Source organism: Chiloscyllium plagiosum, unplaced genomic scaffold, assembly GCF_037043375.1.
Source record: "Chiloscyllium plagiosum isolate Xiang-an unplaced genomic scaffold, Cpla_swu_hap1 HiC_scaffold_7, whole genome shotgun sequence".
Classification (NCBI taxonomy): Eukaryota; Metazoa; Chordata; class Chondrichthyes; order Orectolobiformes; family Hemiscylliidae; genus Chiloscyllium; species Chiloscyllium plagiosum.
The window spans coordinates 102,601,260-102,624,977 of NW_028270145.1; the positions used below are offsets into that span (position 1 = coordinate 102,601,260).

Genomic DNA, 23,718 nt, shown 5'->3' on the forward strand with positions numbered 1-23,718 from the left:
ATACATGCACCGCCCTCTGCGTGAAAATGTTGCCCCTCAGGTCTCTTTTAAATCTTTCCCTCTCACCTTAAATCTATGCTCTCCAGCTTTCGACTTCCCTATCGTGGCAAAAGAACTTAGCATCCTATCCATAAACTTCTGTAAAGTCACCCTTCAGCCTCCAATGATGCAGGGAAAAAATCCCTGCCTATTCAGCCGATTCAGCCTCTTGCTATAACTCAAACCCTCCAATCCCAGAGACATATTTGTAAATCTTTTCTGAAATCTTTCAGTTTTAACAAAATCTTGCCTTGAACACTGGATGTAGTATTTGAAAAATGGCCTCACCAATGTCCTGTACAGCAGTGACATAACCTCCCAACTTCTGCAGTCAATGTACTGAAAAGTGAAGGCAGGAGTACCAAACACCTTCTTTACCACCTTGTCTACTTGTGACTCCACTTTCAAGAAACTATGTACCTGCACCCTTAGGTCCTATTGTTTGTCAACACTCCCCAGGGCCCTACCATTAACCCCCAATGCCACTCACCTGCATTCTGCTGACACCCCCCCTACAGATCCCACTGTCACCATCCCCGCCCCCCAGAACCCTGAGGGGAACACCACCCCTGCTCATGACTTCACCCCCATTCCCCCCACCACCACACCCACTCCAGTTACCGGCTCCACCCCCACTTCCAGCTCCACACCCACACCAGATCCCAGCTCCAAGCCCTGCCGAGTTTTCACCATCCCTCCAGACCTTCCCCTCACTGAGGACAAGCGATCAGTCCTCAGCAAAGGACTCACCTTCGTCCCCCTCCGTCCACGCATCAATGAATTTCATACACGCCGTGACGTCGAACACTTCTTCCTCTGCTTCCACCTCCGAGCTTTCTTTCACAATCAGGACTCCCGCCCACCTTCCCAGGACCCCTTCGCCCACCTTCAACACACTGCATCCACCTGGACACCCCGCGCTGGCCTATTACCTGCCCTCGACCTCTTCATTTCCAACTGCCACCAGGACATTAACCGCCTCAACCTGTCTACCCCCCTCCCCCACTCCAACCTTTCACCCTCACAACGCGCAGCCCTCCAATCCCTCTGCTCCAATCCCGACCTCACCATCAAGCCAGCGGATAAAGGGGGCGCAGTGGTAGTCTGGCGCACTGACCTTTACACCGCTGAAGCCAAATGCCAACTCAAGGACACCTCTTCCTACCGCCCCCTCGACCATGACCCCACCCCTCATCGCCAAACCATCATCTCCCAGACAATACAGAACCTCATCACCTCAGGAGATCTCCCACCCACAGCTTCCAACCTCATAGTCCGGGAACCCCGCACTGCCCAGTTCTACCTCCTTCCCAAGATCCACAAGCCTGACCACCCTGGCCGACCCATTGTCTCAGCATGCTCCTGCCCCACTGAACTCATTTCTACCTACCTCGACACTGTCCTATCCCCCCTATTCCAGGAACTCTCCACATGCGTTCGAGACACCACCCTCCACCTCCTCCAAGACTTCCGTTACCCCGGCCCCCAATGCCTCATCTTCACCATGGATATCCAATCCCTCTACACCTCCATCCGCCATGACCAGGGCCTCCAAGCCCTCCGTTTCTTCCTGTCCCGACCTCCCCAACAGGACCCTTCCACCGACACTCTCATTCATTTGGCCGAACTGGTCCTCACCCTTAACAATTTCTCCTTCGAATCCTCCCACCTCTTCCAGACCAAAGGGGTAGCCATGGGCACATGTATGGGCCCCAGCTATGCCTGTCTCTTTGATGGCTATGTAGAACAGTCGATCTTCCGTAATTACACCGGCACCACTCCCCACCGCTTCCTCCGCAACATTGATGACTACATCGGCGCCACCTCGTGCTCTCGTGAGGAGGTTGAGCAATTCATCAACTTCACCAACACATTCCACCCTGACCTTAAATTTACCTGGACCATCTCTGAGACCTCCCTCCCCTTCCTAGACCTCTCCATCTCCATTAATGACGACCGACTTGACACCGACATTTTTTACAAACCCACCGACTCCCACAGCTACCTGGATTACACCTCTTCCCACCCCACCTCCTGCAAAAATGCCATCCCGTATTCCCAATTCCTCCGCCTCCGCCGTATCTGCTCCCTGGAGGACCAGTTCCACCACAGAATACACCACATGGCTTCCTTCTTTAGAGACCGCAATTTCCCTTCCCATGTGGTTAAAGATGCCCTCCAAAGCATCTCGTCCACATCCCGCACCTCCGCCCTCAGACCTTACCCCTCCAACCGTAACAAGGACAGAACGCCCTTGGTGCTCACCTTCCGCCCTACCAACCTTCGCATAAACCAAATCATCCGCCAACATTTCTGCCACCTCCAAACAGACCCCACCACCAGGGATATATTTCCCTCCCCACCCCTTTCCGCCTTCCGCAAAGACCGTTCCCTCCGTGACTACCTGGTCAGGTCCACGCCCCCCTACGATCCACCCTCCCATCCTGGCACTTTCCCCTGCCACCGCAGAACTGTAAAACCTGCGCCCACACCTCCTTCCTCACCTCCATCCAAGGCCCTAAAGGAGCCTTCCACATCCATCAAAGTTTTACCTGCACATCCACCAATATCATTTATGGTATCCGTTGCTCCCGATGCGGTCTCCTCTACATTGGGGAGACTGGACGCCTCCTAGCAGAGCACTTTAGGGAACATCTCCGGGACACCCGCACCAATCAACCACACCGCCCTGTGGCCCAACATTACAACTCCCCCTCCCACTCTGCCGAGGACATGGAGGTCCTGGGCCACCTTCACCGCCACTCCCTCACCACCAGACACCTGGAGGAAGAACGCCTCATCTTCCGCCTCGGAACACTTCAACCCCAGGGCATCAATGTGGACTTCAACAGTTTCCTCATTTCCCCTTCCCCCACCTCACCGCAGGTCCCAACTTCCAGCTCAGCACTGTCCCCATGACTTGTCCTACCTGCCTATCTTCTTTTCCACCTATCCACTCCACCCTCCCACCCCCCCGGCCTATCATCTTCATCCCTTCCCCCACTCACCTATTGTACTCTATGCTACTTTCTCCCCACCCCCACCCTCCTCTCACTTATCTCTCCACGCTTCAGGCTCTCTGCCTGTATTCCTGATGAAGGGCTTTTGCCCGAAACGTCAATTTTACTGCTCCTTGGATGCTGCCTGAACTGCTGTGCTCTTCCAGCACCACTAATCCAGAATCCCCTACCATTAACCTTTTAAATCTTGCGATGATTTGTCCTACCAAAATACAGCATCTTAGGTTTATCTAAATTAAACCTCACCTGCCTTGCCTCGGTCCATTGGTCCATCTGATCAAGGTACTGTTACCCTCTAAGATAACCTTCTTTGCTGTCCACTACTACCTATCTTAGTGTCTGCAAGCTTACTAACCATACCTCCTATATTCACATCCACATCATTTATGTAAATGACAAAAAGCAGTGGACCCAACATCAATCCTTGCGGCAAACTGCTGGTCACAAGCTTTCAGTCCAAAAAAAAACCCACCATCACCACTGATAACGAAAAATGCTGGCAATCACAGCGGCTCAGGCCGCAAGGTTAATGGTAGGGGATTCTGGATTAGTGGTGCTGGAAGAGCACAGCAGACAGAGCAAGCTAACGTTTCGAGTTGAGATGACTTTTCATCAGAGCTGATGCGAAGTGTGGAGGGGCCAGCATTTATGCAATATTTGGGAAGGAGGGTGGGTGTTTATCAGTGGTGGAGAAAGAATGTTCATATTTCAAATTAAGTGATCGGAATGTGAGAATGGCAAAGCAATGGTGTGTCTAACTGCCAGACTGGAAAGAGCAGTTTGTCACACTGGAGTGGAGGGAGGGGGGAAAGGACATGGCATCAGAATGTAACTAGTAAAGCTAAAAGAAAGGGAAGGAATGGGATTGAGTTTACAATTTGAAGGTGTGAACTCAATCTTAAGTCCAGAAGGTTGTAAGGTGCCTAGTCTGAAGATGAGATGCTGTTTCTCCAGTTTGGACTGTCCTAACCAGTCCTGCTCTCTTCATATGTCAATTATGTAATCCCAGCAATCAGTCTGGCAAAACTTTTTTGCATCCTTTTCATAGCTAGCAGATCCTTCCTCAGATACAGAGATCAAAATTTCACACGGTACTCTGGTATGGTCTCAGCAATACCGTGTACATTTGCTCCTCTACTCAAATCCTCTCACAACATACAACTTGCATTCATCGCTCTCTGCTGTACCTGCATTTTTGTTTTCAATAGCTATGTTTAAGAACACATCGCATTGCACCTCTCCCTTTCATAACATATTGCCATTCAGGTAATAATCTGCCTTCCTGCTTCTGCTACCAAAGTGGATAACTTCAAAGTTATCCATATTACACTTCATTTACCATGCATTTACCCACTCACTCAACATGTCCAAATCACACTTTCGTGTCTTCCTCAAAGTTCCCTGTCCCACCCAGCTTGTGTCATCTGCAAACCTGGAGGTATTACATTTCGTCCCCTCATCTTACTGATAAATAAATACATTCCTCACAATATAGAGGAACCTTGATTATCCAAAGGGCACGGGTGGACCTGATAGGCTGAATGGCCTGCTCCCACCCTGTAGGGATTCTATGATTCTACACACAACAGTCCAGTGTTGATTACAAATCATGACAATCTACAATAATCAGAGTTACAGGTTTGAATTTTAAAATTCTTTGAAGTTAGCATTATGTATAGACAGGGTTGTTAAAAAGGCATTTGGCACGCTTGTCCTCATTGCTCAGTCCTTCGAGTGTAGGAGTTGGGAAGTCATGCTGAGTTTCTAGAGGGAATTGGTGAGGCTTCGTCTGAAACACTGTTTTCAGTTCTGGTTGCCCTGTTATAAGAAGGATATTATTAAGTTGGAAAGGTTTCAAAAGAGATTTACCAGGGTGTTGCCAGGTATGGAAGGATTGAGTTATAAAGAAAGGCTGGATAGGCTGAGACTTTGTTCACTGGAGCATAGGAGGTTGACAGATGACCAGGTAGAAATTAAAAAAAACAATGAGAGGTATGTATAGAACATAGATAGAACATAGAAGAATACAGCGCAGTACAGGCCCTTTGGCCCTCGATGTTGCGCCGATCCAAGCCCACCTAACCTATACTAACCCACTATCCTCCATATACCTATCCAATGCCCGCTTAAATGCCCATAAAGAGGGAGAGTCCACCACTGCTACTGGCAGGGCATTCCATGAACTTACGACTCGCTGAGTAAAGAACCTACCCCTAACTTCAGTCCTATATCTAACCCCCCTTAATTTAAAGCTATGCCCCCTTGTAATACCCGACTCCATACGCGGGAAAAGGTTCACACTGTCAACCCTATCTAACCCCCTAATCATCTTGTACACCTCAATCAAGTCACCCCTAAACCGTCTTTTCTCTAATGAAAACAGCCCTAAGTGTCTCAGTCTTTCCTCATACGATCTTCCTTCCATACCAGGCAACATTCTGGTAAACCTCCTCTGCACCCGTTCCAGTGCCTCCACGTCCTTCCTATAGTATGGCGACCAAAACTGCACACAATATTCCAGATGCGGCCGCACCAGAGTCTTATACAACTGCATCATGACCTCAGGACTCCGGAACTCAATTCCTCTACCAATAAAAGCCAGTACACCATATGCCTTCCTCACCGCACTATTTACCTGGGTGGCAACTTTCAGAGATCTGTGTACATGGACACCAAGATCCCTCTGCTCATCCACACTACCAAGTATCCGACCATTAGCCCAGTACCCCATCTTTTTGTTATTCTTCCCAAAGTGAATCACCTCACACTTAGCTACATTGAATTCCATTTGCCACCTTTCTGTCCAGCTCTGCAGCTTCTCTATATCCTGCTGTAACCTGCCACATCCTTCCTCACTGTCAACAACTCCTCCGACTTTCGTATCATCCGCAAACTTGCTCACCCAACCTTCTAACCCCTCTTCCAGGTCATTTATAAAAATGACAAACAGCAATGGTCCCAAAACAGATCCTTGCGGAACACCGCTAGTGACGGCACTCCATGAAGAAACTTTGCCATCAACTACTACCCTCTGTCTTCTTCCATCCAGCCAATTCCTAATCCAAACCTCCAACTCACCCTCAATGCCATATCTCCGTATTTTCTGCAGTAGCCTACCATGGGGAACCTTATCAAACGCCTTACTAAAATCCATATATACCACATCTACCGCTTTCCCCTCATCAACCTCCTTCGTCACCTTTTCAAAGAATTCAATAAGGTTTGTGAGGCACGACCTGCCCTTCACAAAACCATGCTGACTATCCTTGATCACATTATTCCTATCCAGATGTGCATAAATCCTATCCCTTACAATTCTCTCTAAGACTTTGCCCACAACAGAAGTGAGACTCACCGGCCTATAGTTACTAGGGTTATCCCTACTCCCCTTTTTGAACAAGGGAACCACATTTGCTATCCTCCAGTCTTCTGGCACTACTCCTGTAGACAAAGAGGACATAAAAATCAAGGCCAATGGCTCTGCAATCTCCTCCCTTGCTTCCCAGAGAATCCTAGGATAAATGCCATCAGGCCCAGGGGACTTATCTATTTTCACCTTTTCCAGGATTTCCAACACCTCTTCTCTACATACCTCAAAGCCATCCATTCTACTTATTTGTGACTCAGTATTCGCATCGACGACAAGAGTTAATGATAATTGTCTTTTCCCTGGAATGGGGGATTTTAAGACCGGGGCGCACATTTTAAGGTGAGAGGAGGGAGATTTAAAAAAGACACGGGGGCAAATTTTTCACACAGGGGTTGGTCCATGAGTGGAATGAACTTACCTCGGGAAATGGTGGATGTGGGCACAATTACAAAGTTTAAAAGACATTTGGATAAGCATATGAATTGTGAAGGTTTGGAGGAATTTGATTCTGGATTAGTGGTGCTGGAAGAGCACAGCAGTTCAGGCAGCATCCAAGGACAGCTCCTCGGATGCTGCCTGAACTGCTGTGCTCTTCCAGCACCACTAATCCAGAATCTGGTTTCCAGCATCTGCAGTCACTGTTTTACCTCGGAGGAATTTGAGCCAGGAGCAGCAGGTGGGAGTAGTTTAATTTGAGATTATGTTCAGTATGGACTAATTGGACCGAACAGTCTATGATGCTGTGCAAGGAAATCCCCAGTGATTCAGAGAAAATAAAAGCTTATAATTTAAGGGATAACCTTTTGGCATGGATCGAAGATTCTCTCTCGATTCTCCCTGGAGAAGAAACAGCTCCATATCTACCCTTTCAAGATCTCGCAGGATCCAACACATTTCATTCAAAATCAGTTCCTCTTCTGTTCTAACCTCCAGTGGATACAAGCATAGCCAACCCAATCTTCCTCATAAGATGACCCCTTCTAATTCCAGATATTATCTAGAATTTGTTTTTATTCACAACCCGCAAGCAAATTTAAAAAAATTCAGATGTTTCTAACAACCTTACTTAAATAAGTAGATCAATAGTGCGCATGATCTCATCAATGCTCTATATAGCTGAAGCATAACCTCCCTACTTTTATACTCAGTTCTCCTCACAATGAGCAATAATATTCAACCAGCTATCCCATTTACATGCTCTGTCTGCATAACAATCTTTTGCGATGACTTTGGATGCTGGATCGAAGGATTGCTTGCTAAACTTTCTGGTGACAAGAATATAAGCAGGAGGCTGGACGAACACAGCAAGCCAGGCAACATCAGGAGGTGGCAAAGTCAATGTTTCAGCTATCATCCTTCTTCAGAAATGTCTTGTTTGGAAAATGGCATCTGCAGTTCTTTTGACTGGTGAGAAAGGGACAGTTGTATGAGTAGTGGAGTGGATGGCATTGAAAATGTTTGAGGCAGATCCTCACACAATCTTGACTAACAGGGAATTGAATGTTATCAGAGGAAGGTGGGAATATAAAGTTGAGGCCACAATTGGATCAGTCAGGGTCTTGTTGAATGACAGAAGCAATGGAATGAGTGGTGTACTATTCCTCATTCATATGTTTTTATATAAATTACTTATTTACAGTATCCTATCACATTATTTTCTGGAAGAGTCATACTTATTGTGTATTTGAACGAATCAATGCTTGATGTTTCAATCATTTTCCTGAGAGCCTCTTCCATAGATTAACAGCTCAGTCATTGTTCATTTTGTTCCATTGATTAGTTTTGGATTTAACCTGTGCACATCTTATTCCCTGATTTTACTGTATCATGTACATATTGCTGTAAGTTGCATGTGTAAAACAATTTACTTGGAAAACACAGCAATAAATCTACGACTTCACCCTCCGGTTCATTTTATCCACATTATTCCACTTAAATTTGAGATAACTGGTTATATGGATATTAGCTATGGGTATGAATGAATTGAAATAACATCTGATATTTCTGCCCAATTCCAACCTAGGGCTATCATAATCTTCTGTTCTGTCCAATATTTAAGACATTTTCTAACCGTCTAATATGAAAAAAGCTCCAAACCTTTTACAGCACCTCTATTAATATTCATGACAAGAGGTCTAACATGAACTTTAGAAAAAATGAATTTTCACAGGTAAATCATAGGTATGTGAAATAAACTGTTTAAATTTACTCTTGACAAAAATAAAAAAGTATGTGCACTTCATTTAAGAAAAGATGTGAAAACCCTAGAGAGAGTTCAAAGTGACCAGGAATGATATGAGGAATGAGGGATTTTAAATTCAAGGAAGGATTAGAGAGATTGGTTTTATTCTCCTTGGAGTGGAGAAGATTAAGAGGTGTTCAGAGTTATGAACCATTTTGACAGAGTAAAGAAGGATATTCTGTTTCCACTCGTTAGTATGTCAGTAAGTAGATGTCACAATTTCAAGATTATCAGCAAAAGAGCTAGGAATGAAAAGAGAAGAAATGTCTTTATTCAGGTAGTTGTTCGTTTTGGAATGCACTGCCTGGGACAGTGGTGGAGGTGGATTCGATAGGAGGTTTCATAGAACATGGAACATAGAACATAGAACATAGAACAGTACAGCGCAGAACAGGCCCTTCGGCCCTCGATGTTGCGCCATTCTCAGCTTGTTCCCCCTACACTACCCCAAACTCATCCAAGTGCCTACCTAAGGATTGTTTAAATCTCCCTAATGTGGCTGAGTTAACTACATTGGCAGGTAAGGCATTCCACGCCCTTACCACTCTCTGCGTAAAGAACTTGCCTCTGACATCTGTCTTAAATCTATCACACCTCAATTTGTAGTTATGCCCCTTCATACAAGCTGACGTCATCATCCTAGGAAAAAAGACTTTCACTGTCTACCCTATCTAATCCTCTGATCATCTTGTGTGTCTCGATCAAATCCCCTCTTAGCCTTCTTCTTTCAAAAGAGAGCTGAGTATATATTTGAAAGTGATGAAGTTAGAGGGCTATAGAGAAAGGGCTGGAGAGTGGGACTAGCTGGGTCGCTCTTTTGGGAGCCAGTATAGACATGATGGGTTGAATGACCCCCTTCTGTAAAGTTCAATGATTCTATGATTTTTGTTGATATACTTCTCTTCTGCAATTTCAATTTAAAATGTGGTATAATTAATGATGATTAGGTCACATGTATTGAATCCAAGGCTCCAGTAGGACAGAGTCAAGTTAGATGGGAAAAATCAGAGAGGTGGATCTCCATTGTTGCTCAGGTGTCTTGGCACATGGTTCAATGCCAGATTAATTATAACCTAGGAGGAGATTTCATCTTCCCGCCATGTCAATTTTAATTTGTGCTGTAGTACTCGAGTCAGTATCTCTTTGGTCAGATTGTTTAAGCTCTATCTAAGAGTTTGGGTTCAAGACAGATTGGTCAATAAGAAAGTAAGATCTTCGGGCAAAAGCTTCTTCCAAGCTCTGTTTATTACATATTCATACTAAATACAATTTTACATAGTAATCTGTGATATAACTAAACCTACTGCTACACTTTTGAAAGAGTATTCTCAGAAATCTATTATCTTTCTAACAAACTCTGTCCACCCAGTGGAAACCATCTCTGTGTCATCATTACAAGATGGCTCCAGGCTCCTAAAGCCCTGAAGTAATAGAATTCAATTTCACGTCATTCTCAATGTGCTCCTGAGAGTCCTCTCACTTCGCACTCTCTGTAAATTTGAACCCATCCAAAACACTTATCCCCATCATTGCTTGTAACAAATCTTTTCAGCTATTTTACATCAGTCCTTGCTAGCCTGCTATGTCTCCTAGTCGGAAACACCTCAATCTTCAAATTTTAATCCTTGTTTTCAAATTCCACCTGCCTTCTTCCTATGCTATCTCGATCCTCTGTGAGATCTCTGTGCTCCGCATATTCTGGGCTCTTAGAACATAGAACATAGGACTGTGCAGCACAGGAATGGGCCCTTCGGCCCATTCAACTAATCCCGTCTGCCTGCCCTTGGTCTACATCCCTCCATCCCTTGCAGATTCATGGGTTCATCAAAAAGTCTCTTAAATGCCCCTATCCTATCTGCCTCCACCACTGCCCCTGCAGCACGCTCCTGACTCCTACCACTCTCTGTATCAAAAACCTGTCCCTCACATCTCCTTTGAACTTTCCCCCTCTCACCGTAAATGCATACCCACTAGTTTTAGACATTTCAAATCTGGCAAGAAGATTCTGACCATCAACCCTACCTCAGAATTTTATAGACTTCTATAAAGTCTCCCCTCAATCTCTGCCACTCCAGAGAAAACAACCTGAGTTTTTCTAGCCTCTCCTGATAGCTCATATCCACTAATGCAGGCAGCATTCTGGTAAACCTCTTCTGCACCCTCTCTAAAGCCTCCGCATTCTTCCTGTAATGTGGTGACCAGAACTGAACACAATAGACTTAAGTGTGGCCTAGCCAAAGTCTTGCTTAACCTCAATATCTTTTCATTCAACAGTATAAGGCTGTGCCTTCATTGACCTGGATGCCATCTCTGGAATGTGCTTCCTAAATCTCCCCCTTCTGAGAGTGAATTTAATTTGAATCCACTGCTGTGAAGTGTGATTTTCATATTAAATGCACTTTTTAAATTAAATTTGTGATACAACTGTATGGTTGTCTCATTTGGTCTTAAATTGCTTGTGCTATTTCATGTTTTGGTCTAATGACTAATTCACTGTACTCGGCATCTTCTCATTAATCCTAATCATGTCATTTACAGTCTGATAAATGATATTAACTGATGACCGTGCCTTAATTAACAACAATTGCTCAGTCCTGATCCCAGCTCAAAGATTGCAGCCTTCAGGTGTACATTTTCTCTCATTCTTGGATAACTTCTGAGCCACACTGGCCCCTGAGCTGCAAGAACCTGTGTATGCTTAGCAAGGTTTCTTGAGATGATTTTCATCTGCTGTCCAGCACAACCCATTAACAGCTTTAATAGCAACCCTGCAGAAATATAACATATGTTCTTATTCGATCTTCTGAATATTTCCATGTTACTAACTTGCCTGTCTTTATGATTGCCATTGTCATGGTTAGTTTCTTACCTTCAAGAGAAAATAACCGCCTAAATTTTTTATACCATTGCCTCTTTTGAGGTAAGTGATGTTATTTTGTTATTAGTATGTAAATAGTATATGGTGGCAAGGCACCTTACAGTACTTATCACACAATCCAAGGTCTAATGTTCTGGAGATATGGATTCAAATCCCACCAGAACAGATGTTGAACTTTAATTTTAAAAATCTGGGAATAAAAGCTAGCCCAATTGAAGGTTAAAAATCACACAACACCAGGTTATAGTCCAACAGGTTTATTTGGAAGCACTAGCTTTCGGAGCGCTGCTCCTTCATCAGGTGGTTGTGAGTATAAGATTGTAAGACACAGAATTTATAGCAAAAGTTTAAAGTGTAAAAGACCTGGATTGTTTGTTAAGTCTGTCACCTTTTAGAATGACCATGTTGGTTTCAGTTCTTTCAGGTCTTTTTCAATATATAATTTCAGTTACATTCACACTGTAAACCTTTGCGATAAATTCTGTGTCTTACAATCTGGTACTCCACAGCCACCTGATGAAGGAGCAGCGCTCCAAAAGCTAATGCTTCCAAAAAACCTGTTGGACTAAAACCTGGTGTTGTGTGATTTTTAACTTTGTACATCCCAGTCCAACACCGGCATCTCCAAATCATGTCCCCAGTTGAAAGCATTGGTATAAAGGTCTATCTGTTTCAGTAATATCGTGTAGGGAAGGCAATCTGATATCCTTACCTGGTCTGGCCTACAGGTGACTCCAGACTCACAGCAATGTTGTCTTAACACTCATCTGAAATGGCCTGGCAACCCACACAATTCAAAGGTTATTAGGGTTGGACAATAAATGCTAGCACAATCCCATGAATAACTAAAAGTGACTCATTTTCTCTCCATAGTATACATCTGAGAGAAACACCGACACATTTTTAGAAGCTGGGTTTACTGTGTGTACAGGTATTTGATTTACTCTACCAATCAGCACCCCTGGAATGTTGATAATTCACTCCAAATTAAAGAGCTGTTATAGAATTACAATTAGACTAGATTTTAATTCCAGAACTTTAATGAGATTTCCTCTCTACAATGGTGGGGTTTGAACTCGTACTGTAGAGCATGAGGTGTTAAATCTGAAAAAAAGTTATCTTCTATGATATTTAATCACAAAGGCTCCATCAAGAATCCCAGAGAAATTCAAGGACTATTCCTCATCGCAAATCTTTGAAAAACCTGACTGATTAGTCTCATTCTCCTCCCTATATCTGAGCGGCTTAGTAACTATCCCACTTGTCTGATTCCTTTTTGAAAGTGACTGTTGATTTTGCCAACATCATCTTTCAGGGAGTAAATTCCAGATCAATGTAATTTGCTATTTATACATGAAAGAATCTCCATATTCCACATTTGTTTCTTTCAATTTGTCCTTTAGATATCAATTCTTCTGGCACCAGTGGAACAATCGTGGGCGGCACGGTGGCACAGTGGTTAGCCGGAGACCCGGGTTCAATTCCTGCCTCAGGCGACTGACTGTGTGGAGTTTGCATGTTCTCCCCGTGTCTGCGTGGGTTTCCTCCAGGTGCTCCGGTTTCCTCCCACAGTCCAAAGATGTGCAGGTCAGGTGAATTGGCCATGCTAAATTGCCCGTAGTGTTAGGTAAGGGGTAAATGTAGGGGTATGGGTGGGTTGCGCTTCGGCGGGGCGGTGTGGACTTGTTGGGCCGAAGGGCCTGTTTCCACACTGTAATGTAATCTAAACGACTTAGAACTTAGAGTAGGAGTAGCCCATTTGATCCTTTGAACCTGCTTTGCTACTCAATGTGATCACATTTGATGCTCTATCTCCCCAGAATCCTCCTCTGTCACTTCACACTATAACCCTACTTATCCACCTGGCGATGCAGTACATGGATAAGGAACTGTAAAGGAATATATTGGAGTTCAATTCCCAATCCATCATCAAGCTTCAGCTGTTCTTTTACACTTTGTAATAGTGGAAGGGTGGAGGGGGTCAAGAGTTAGACAGAGGGATGATGGTGGAAGAGCGATGCGTTCTGTGAAAGTCATTATCTGTGTGCTCCTGTGTTTGCAGAGTCAGACATGGCTGATTTTGATGGCAGAAGCTCACTGCTCTACAGATTCAACCAAAAGAGTATGAGTACAGTGAAGGACATGATCTCCCTGAAGTTCAAAACCTTACAAAGTGATGGAGTGGTTCTGCACGGAGAGGGACAACGGGGAGATTACATCACACTTGAACTGAAGAAAGGCAAACTCTCACTGCAGATCAACCTAGGTACGAGTTTTGCTCTGTTACTTTATAGTTTGAAGAACTGGAACATCTTGAGATGTAGTCTGAAACTAAGAACAGCTCCTCCCCATGACTTCCCTCCTTCAGGGAAGATAAGGAGGCAATGGCCTCGTGGTGCTATTGCTTAGACTGTTAATCCAGTGACCTAGGTAATGTTTTGGGGGCCTGGGTTCGAATCCAACCTCGGCAGATGGTATAATTTGAACTCAGTAAAATCTGGATGTAAGGGTCTCATGATGACCATGAATCCATTGCTGATTGTTGGAAAAACCCATCTGGTTCACCAATGTCCTTTAGCGAAGGAATCTGCTATCTTTACCCAGTCTGGTCTACATGTGACTCCAGCAATGTGGTTGATTCTTAACTACCCTCTGGGCAATTAGGGGTGAGCAATAAATGCTGGCCTAGCCAGCAACAACCTCAACCCATGAATGAATTTTAAAACAATTAAGAATTCTGCTTGAGAATGCTTGAATGTTTCTAACAAATTTTGTTACAACCTCCAGTCCTCAAGTGCAAATATTTGCACATGCTGCAAATGGATGAAAAAGTTAATTCACTACAACTTGGGAACATATAGGGAATGGCTAAACATCTTCCCTACCTTCAAATACATTGCTGGCCACATAAAGCTAAAAATCCTGAGGAAGAGTCACTCAAACCAAAACGTTAACTCTGATTTCTCTCCATAGATGCTGTCAAACCTGCTGAGCTTTTCCAGTAATTTCTGTTTTTGTTTGTGTCCCAAGAAGATAGCCAAGGCTTGAAAGGCATGAGGAAAATATATGGGTTTGTGACTTTTGCCATTAATATATTTATCAAAGATGGTGGGCTAGCTAGAAGTCACTGAAAAGCCAATGTTCATTTTCTCAGCTTGTCTACAGCATTTCTGACTATGTGACCAAAGCATAGTCTTGATAGTGTTATTGGGAAAAAACGCAAAAAATTGGACTTGATGATTATCAGATTGACCATGATCTCATTGAAAGGGAGAACAGGTTCAATGGGCTGAATGGCCTACTTCTGCTCCTACCCTTTATCTTATGGTCAGTTCCTTCATTAGAACTGGAACCAACTGGCTGGAAAATCCACTGGAACACACTCATGAAGGATTGCCAAAGAAAACATCCAAAAGAGCAACAGGCAGAGATCAAATGTTGAGATCTGCAAACAATTCACAGAGAGTGTCACTTTAATTCTTGAATAGTCCAGTAAATGATCTACAACAATCAGGAGATTTGATGCATTAATGTAAAATGGCTGTCTTTGGCCTGATTATGCAAGGACACAGATTGCTAGATCATTGTAAAGCGGATGAAGGGAACTTGTTCCTAATACCATAATATAGGAGCAGAATTAGGCCATTTGGCCCTTAGAGTTTGCTCTGTCATTTGATCATGGCTGATATGTTTCTCAACCCCCATTCTCCAGCCTTCTCCCACAACCTTTGATCCCCTTCCTAATCAGGAACCTATTTCTGTCCCAATGACTTGCCCCCCGCCTTCTGTGGCAATGAGTCCCACAGATTCACCACCCTCTGACTGAAGAAATTCCACCACATCTCAATTCTAAAGGATTTTTTCTATGCAACACAATCATCTTTCAATGCTAGACTTCTTGACTTTCTCCTTTGTGTGCTACACCCAAGGTGATGCAAAACTGCGATCTGTTGATGGCCATACCTCAGTGACTCTGGGGAGTCTGCTCGACGATCAGCACTGGCATTCCATTACCATCGAACGCTACAACAAGCAAGTGAACTTCACCGTGGATCAGCACACACAGCACTTCCGAACCAAAGGAGAGTTTGATTATCTGGATATTGATTATGAGGTACTATTAATCTATCATGATATACAATGTAATGTTTTCACTTTACACCATTCCCACGTGCACCTTAAAATGTTTCTGTTATCAATTATAATGGCCAAAGTGTAAGAGGTACACAGAGCTTAGGAAATGTTAACTGAAAGCCATACAACTTGACATGCTACCTTGCTTTCCAAACTCAAAATATATCGAAGTGCAAGTCAAAAACGCTGTTAAAACTTCATAAAGTATAACAGCCCTGACCAAGAATGGTTTTTGGCTGTTAATTTATATAACACCCTATTACCCGTCCTATGACAGAATCAGGCTGGGGCTTGAATGTGTGCTCCATTGTCTCTATTCTAAAAAATTATGGGTGTTGCGGAAAAACTCTTATTGGGGAGGACATGATTCTGGTTCCTTGTTTTTGATACAGCCAGTGGGTTGTTGTAATCATGACATTGAGGCATGAAAGCTCCTGTGGTTCTCAGTGTTTCAAAATCCACTTTCTAAGAATATAGATGCCGTTTACATTTTGATTTGTATCTTAACATAGATTAATATCACTGTTCCTCCCATTCAGCATCATCCCAGTGATTGCTGTGTAAACTGTCCTAATCAAGCAATACCTTGCTTGTAAAATTTCTACCTTTGGTTTTAAAACCCTTCATGTTTTACTCCATCCCCATCCCTGAATGCCAAAGCCAACCCAGTTTTGGTACACCTCAATCTCTGGTCTCTTGGGTTTTCTCAGTTTTAATGCCTGCACCATTGATGGTCATGCCATCAGCTACAGTGGGCCTTAAGCTTACAATTCACTCCTTAATCTTCCATCCTAATGCCTTCCCTCTCTTTATTGTAAATCAGGAGGTGGAATGTAAGAGGACTTGGTAAAAATACAATCACCAGGGAAGCAGCTTTGAACAAACTGTTGGAACAGTGGTCTAACAAGTCCATGGGTCCTGCTGTATTTTGTCTTAGAGTCTTTAATTAAGTGACTGTTGAGGTAGCAGATGCATTGGTCTTGATTTTCAAAAATTTGGTAGATTCTGCAAAGTAGCAAATAATAGCTTTCTATTCAAGAAGGCAGGGAAACAGAAAAAGTATAGGCTAGACAGCTTGATGTCTGTTTTAGGGAAGGGTTCAGAAGCAATGATGAAAGAAGTTGTCTATGTAGCTCAGCACTTATGAAAACTCAAGGTAAACAGGAAGCAACAGCATGGTTTTGTGAAAAGGAATTATATTTCACCAGAGATCTTTGAAAGAGTAATGTGCATAGTGGATGAAGGGAACCTGTCCCTAAAACCATGATATAGGAGCAGAATTAGGCCATTTGGCCCATAGAGTTTGCTCTGTCTTTTGATCATGGCTTATATGTTTCTCAACTTCTTTGTTTTGCCTTCTCCCAGTCTTTGATCCCATTACTATTCAAGAACCAGTCTGTGTCTGTCCCAAATACGCTCAATGATTTGACCTCCACTGCCCTCTGTGGCAATGAGTTCCACAGATTCACCAACCTCTGGCTGAAGAAATTCCTCCTCATCTCAGTTCTAAAGGGTCATTTCCTTCACTCTAAAGTTATGCCCTTGGGTCCCAGTCTGTCCTAATAGTGGAAACATCTTTTCCATGTTCACTCTATCCAGGTCTCTCAAAATTTTGTAAGTTTCAATGAGATCCAGGAAGGTGACGACCTAATGATTATCATCTAGAGACCCAGGTTCAAATCCTTCTATGGCAGATGGTAAATTTGATTTCAATAAAAATCTGGAATTAAGTGCCCAGTGATGACCATAAATGCATTGTTGACTGTCAGAAAAAACCATCTAGTTCATTAATGTCCTTTGGGGAAGGGAACTGTCATCCTGGCTGACATGTGACACCAGACCCACAGCAATATGTCTTGACCCTTAACTGCCATTTGGGCAATTAAGGATGAGCAATAAATGCTGACCTGGCCAGTGACACCTTAATCCCATTAATGAATAAAAAAGTCCATTCTCCTCCTTCTAAACGCCATCAAGTACAGACCCACAATCCTCAACTGCTCCTCATATGTCAAACCTTTCAATGCCAGCATTATTCTTGTGAACCTCCTGTGGACCGCCTCCAATGCTAACTCATATTTCCTCAGATACGGGACTCAAAACTCCTCACAATATTTCAAATGAGGTCTGACCAGAATTTCATAGAGCCTTAGCAGCAAATCTTGGCTCTCATATTCTCGTCCACTCAAAATGAATGTGAACATTGCATTTGCTTCCTAACTGGCAACTGAGGTTGCATGTTAACCTTAAGAGAATCCTGAACTAGGATTCCTAGGTCCTTATATAGAGTCATAGAGATGTACAGCATGGAAACACACCCTTCGGTCCAACCCGTCCATGCCGACCAGATATCCCAACCCAATCTAGTCCCACCCCAATCTGCTTCAGATTTCTAATGCTTTTCCCCAGTTAAAAAATAGACCATGCCTCTACTGTTCCTACTAAAGCGCAGAACCTCAAACGTTCCCACATTGTATTCCATCTGCCACTTCTTTGCCCATGCTCCTAGCCCCTCCATAGCCTCCCCGCCACATCAAAATTACCTGTGCCTCCACCTATCTTTGTGTCATCTGTATTATTCCAAATGTGGCCTAACTAATCCATTGAAGGATGTTCTAAAGGGGTTTATTCCATTGATGACTGCAATGAGTGGGTTGTTTTATAACACTGGGCTTGACTCCAGGGTTAAAAGAAGGAGAGGTGACTTGAACAGTCGCAGTGAGGTGGAAATGGAAATGATCTTTCATCTCGAGGGTGAGTCCAGAATGAGGGGCACTGTTTAAAAACTAGGTTTCACCCTTTTAGGACAGAGGTGAGGAGATTTTGTTTCTCCCAGATGCTTGTGTGACTTTGGAATTCTGTGCCTGAGAAGACAGTGCAGATGGTGTTATTGAATGTTTGTAATGCAGAGTTAGATATATTCTTGTTTAGGCAAGGAAAATCAGAGGTGTACTGGGGTCGATTTGAATGTGGAATTCAAAACAATCCTGATCTGATTGAATGGTAGAGCAGATTTGAGAGGCCTAATGACCTAAATCTATTCCAAATCAAATGTTCTTTTGTCTGCAAGTTCCTTCAAGGCACTCCTTCTAATGTACCTTTTTGATCAGATTTTTCGTCTCGATATCTCCTTGTGTGACTTGGTGTCATTTTCTTTAACCTAATGCTGCCGTAAAGTGCCTTTGGTCACTTCATAATGTTAGAACCACAATACTAAGTGCTCCATAAATGTAAGAGTTTGTTGTTGTTGACTTTCACTGTCTGGAATTGATTAATTTAAGGAAGTCTCAAACATGTTGAAAATAATGCACTATGACTTTTAGAATTGAACAGTCTCAAGATTAACCACATTTTTATTTTCTCTCTGTTCTGCTTGAGAATGAGTGATCTGGTTGTAGGTGTCCTTCTGTGGGTAAATGTTTTCTGGTTATGACTAGAAGTGCAAACCAGCAGTAAATATATTGCATCGGCTTTGACCACAGTATGATACCTATGAAAACTGGGTGGTATTGTTGAAATGACGAATAAAAGACAGATGTCCTTTTTTCAATTATTAGATTGCACAATGTGCCTTTAACTGTTTCCTTAAAACTTATTCAGAAGAAGACGTTTTCTATTAGAAAACTACCTCTTCGCCCACAGAAATAAGTTAAAAATCACACAACACCAGGTTATAGTCCAACAGGTTTAATTGGAAGCACACTAGCTTTCGGAGCGACGCTCCTTATTCAGGTGATCACCTGATGAAGGAGCGTCACTCCGAAAGCTAGTGTGCTTCCAATTAAACCTGTTGGGCTATAACCTGGTGTTGCGTGATTTTTAACTTTGTACACCCCAGTCCAACACCGGCATCTCCAAATCATGCCCACAGAAATACAACTCCTCCTTCAAATGCCAAATTCCTGATGACTGGAGATGTGCTCAAATGACACAACTGCAGCTGGGAAGTTTAAACTCGACCAGTTAATACATTTAAGATTAAAAATAAACACACATTGAGCCTCCCCAATATAGTACATTCTGGTGCAGCAACCTCCAGAGTTCAGCACTGTCAGTACTACTCCCTGCTGTGATGTCTAGTGGCCCTGAATCAATGTTTATTCATAATATCTTTTGTTACGCGATTGCCCAGTTTGGCAACATCAATTTCATCCATTAGCCATATGGTTGGTATAAGTCAGTGTGAGATCTTTACTCAGTTGTAGAATAAAGTATTTAAGCCTTGAGTATGCTGGACTTCCTGTCGTCTGTAACATTCTATGGTCTGACAAAGGGCCAGTTCCAAGACTGTTGGATTGTTGACGGTAACCGTGAAAACACTAAATTGTCATAAAAAACCCAACTGGTTGTCTAGTGTCATTGAGGGGAGAAAATTTGCCCTCCTTATCTCATCAAACCCACGATGGACTCCTGACCCACTGTGATGTGGTTGTATCGTCCTTGCTGAAAAGGCCTAAAAAGACACTGGGATGTATTAAAAAAAGCTTCTCAAGTCAACGAATGTTGATTTTGCCGATGACTCCAATTATTGAAAATGAATTAAATAGAAACCTCCTATCTTTGTAACCTTCTATGATCCCCTCAAAAACTGCAACACTCACAGTCTGTTGAGCCTTGATGACCATCATGCATCATTAGTAACTGTGCTTCCATCTGCCTCACTGGATCCCAAGCTGTGGAATTTCCTTCCTCCGAACTTATACAATTCTGCCCAGCATTTTTCGCCCATCCCTAGTTGCCCTTGAGAAGATGGCGGTGAGCTGTTTTTATGAAATGCTGTGGTCTCTATACCATAGCTTGACACACAATGCCCTCAATGAGAGAATTCCAGGATTTTGATCCAGTGAAGGAAAGGCAATGTATTTCAAGGTCAGGACGTGAGTGACTTGGAAGGGATTTTGCAAATGGTGCTCTCATGTATCTGCTGCCTTTGTCCTTCTAAATGGAAATGGTCATGGATTTGGAAGGTGCTGTCTAAGGATCTTTGGTGAATTTCTGTTGTGTATCTTGTTGGTAGTGCATTTAGCTGCTACTCATTCTGTGAGCATGACTGTATCAAGCTGTTGCTTTACAAGTCTGTGAGGCAGCTCTCCCAGTTTTGGCATTCACTCCAAGATGTTAGGAAAGGGGACTTCGCAATGTCGGCAGGGCTATTTCTGCCGTCGTCTTTTCTGGTGTCCGCTGGTCCATCTGGCGTCATTTCTTTGCTGAGACTTCATTGCGATTGATCCAAATGAGTGGCTTGTTCGGCCATTTCAGAAGATTATGTTTGTCATTTAGCATTAGTATGACACAAAAAGCGTGTGCAATACTGAAGCAGCAAATTTACGGTCAGTGGAGAATTCAAAAAGACATCTTTATAATAATTACGTGCACCATTGCTGTAGAAAAACACTTGAGATTTTCACAAAGACATGGTTAAAAATTATTTGTACATTGAGTGAAGAAAGAAAAGTAATTAACTGTTTTCAGCATCTAATTACTTTCGGCCTCTAAAACCTGCAATTGTGAGATGCATATGTTTAATGTGATCGAAAAAAAACAAATCCTCCCAGCGGTATAATATTCTGTGGACTGATTATAATTACAGTTAGGTTTGTATTCCATCTCTTAGGTAGATATTTTTAATGCCGATCAACATGGAGTCATTAAAAATAATAATTACTCAAGGTAGAAAAAAAGCATGTTTACAGCTCCAAATAAAACTATTTTTAAAATGCAGAAAATGTTGTCCATTGGCAAGTCCTAGATATTACAATTCTTTTGTGAAGTTTTTTCATTACTCTTCCTCCTGTCCTTTAGAGCTCTTTACTTAGCATTCACATCCTCAAGCCAGAAAGTCAGAGGTTCAAATCCCACTCCAGGACTTGAGCATGGCTAATGTAGATTGATAGTCAAACTCAGATAATGAGGAAGAATTATGCTGTCAGAGATACCACTGTTTGCGTGAGGTGTCAAAGCAAGGACCTGTCTACCACCTTGGGAGAATGTTCATTGCTTTGCTCCAATGTAGAACACGAAAGTTATAGGCAATAATATACCTACCCTGACATCACATTATGACAAAAAAGGGAGATATTAACTGGTCATTATGAAAATGCAACAAGATCAGTACAATATTGAGGCTTGGTTTGACAAATGTTAAGTAACATGCATGCCACTCAAATGCAAAGCAATGACCATCCCCAATAAGGTACGATCTAACCACTGTTCTTTGACATTCAATGATATTAGCACCATTCAATTTTCCACCAACAACACCCTAGAGTTACTCAATTGTGTCTCAAATACAAATCAAGAGCAGATCAGAAGATAGGAATACTGCAGAGGATATCTCTCCTCGTGAATCCTGACAGTCTGTCCGCAATTTACAAAATGTAAGTCAGGAATGCGAATATTACCACTTGCCTGGATGGGTGCAACTCCAAGAAGCTTGACATCATCCAGGGCAAAGCAGCTGACTTGATTGGCATCACATCCACAAGCATCCACTCCCTCCACCAGCAATGCTCAGACATGGCAGTGTGCACTATCTACAAGGTGCACTGCAGAAATTCACCAAAGATCCTCAGACAGCACCTTCCAAACCCACAACCACTTCCATCTAAAAGGACAAGAGCAACAGATACATGAGAACATCACTGCCTGCAAGTTCCCCTCCAAGCTACTCACCATTTTGACTTGGAAATATAACACCGTTTGTTCAGTATCGCTGAGTCAAAATCCTGGAGCTCCCTCCTGAAGGTCATTGGGGGTCAACCCACAGTAGGTGGACTGCAGTGGTTCAAGAAGACAATTCAACATCACCTTCTCAAGGGCAACCAGGGATGGACATTAAATATTGACCAGCCACTGATGCCCACATACCATGAGTGGATATTAAACAAAAAACAATGTGGAAGCCTCTTGTGCACAAATTGGCTGCCACATTTCCGACACATGAAGCAGGAGCTAGGAGAAGGCCAATCAGCCCCTTGAGTATGCTCTGCTATTCAATAAGATGAACTGTGACTATGCTTCAAAAGTACTTAATGTGTTCTGGACTGCTGCTGTGAGTTTATGAAAGACACTACCTAAATGCAAGTTTATCATTTCCCATCATTTTTTAAGTGTGCAGCTTTAATTGTCTCTAAGATATCTACTGCCTGGACTCCATTGAAGCTGAATTAATTTGACTTTTGTTTTGTTTTCACCTGACTTTGTGATGAGTCTCATCTTTTCCTAAGAGGTTATAGCTTTAGTGAGCGACTGATGGTACAGTGAAATGCGGGTGACTTGTCCCTTAAGTCGTTGAATATCAGGTGTTACAGATTCAGTAAATGGTCACCGTAAGTAAACCTTCTCCTTCCTGGGCAGGCGCTCAGAATTGACGATGACTTGCTCTCGTTCTGACAGAATGGATTCTAAGATGACTGAAAAGTCCACCATGCAGATTCTGTCACATGTGGGGCAAGCAGGGCTTGAAGGGTTGAGGAGATGTGTTACTTAGAGTTTTTTCCACCTTGTTAAATCCTTTAACCTGTGCAAATTCCCGATTAAGTCTCTCGATGTGTTTGTCGCCCTCCAGAATAAACTTTTCCCATTTTGATTGGTCACAAGAAAGGGACTATTGTGAATCAGCTGAGTCTTCAGGAATGCTTTGAGATCACCCCTAAAGCAATTCCACTGACCTCTGTCACCAATTTCCAAGCAGAGAGTTACATCAGAAGTCTGGTGTAAAGGACGTGAATGACATTAAGTCAGTACAGTCTGTATTTTTATAATGGAATGGTGGTGTTCTTGTGCAATCCTGAGTTATGGAAAAATTGTGGTTCAGAAAGAGCACTTAAAATATTGGCGGTGTAATTGCATTACAACCAAACACATGTTTAAAAGTTGCGCTTCAGAAAGTGCATCCCCAATTCTTCAATCGCATTACAGTGAGTTCGGGTTGACGAAATACACGTTATATCAGAACAAATTAAAAAAAGAAACAAACACCTTTGATTTAGCAACTTATTATAGCTCTAAGCATGGAAGTCATAGCATTCTTGAT

At 43.0% G+C, this 23,718-nt stretch overlaps 1 protein-coding gene across 3 annotated transcripts in view; it reads left to right on the forward strand.

Annotated features, from left to right (window-relative positions):
* LOC122551780 (contactin-associated protein-like 5) overlaps positions 1–23,718 on the forward strand; it is a 1,290,980-nt gene that overhangs the window by 602,581 nt on the left and 664,681 nt on the right. For all 3 annotated transcript variants that reach the window (XM_043694243.2, XM_087989330.1, XM_043694244.2), the window contains 2 exons: positions 13,612–13,815; positions 15,479–15,663. In XM_043694243.2, the coding sequence (XP_043550178.2) occupies positions 13,612–13,815; positions 15,479–15,663 (389 nt within the window). The remainder of the gene's footprint in view (positions 1–13,611; positions 13,816–15,478; positions 15,664–23,718) is intronic.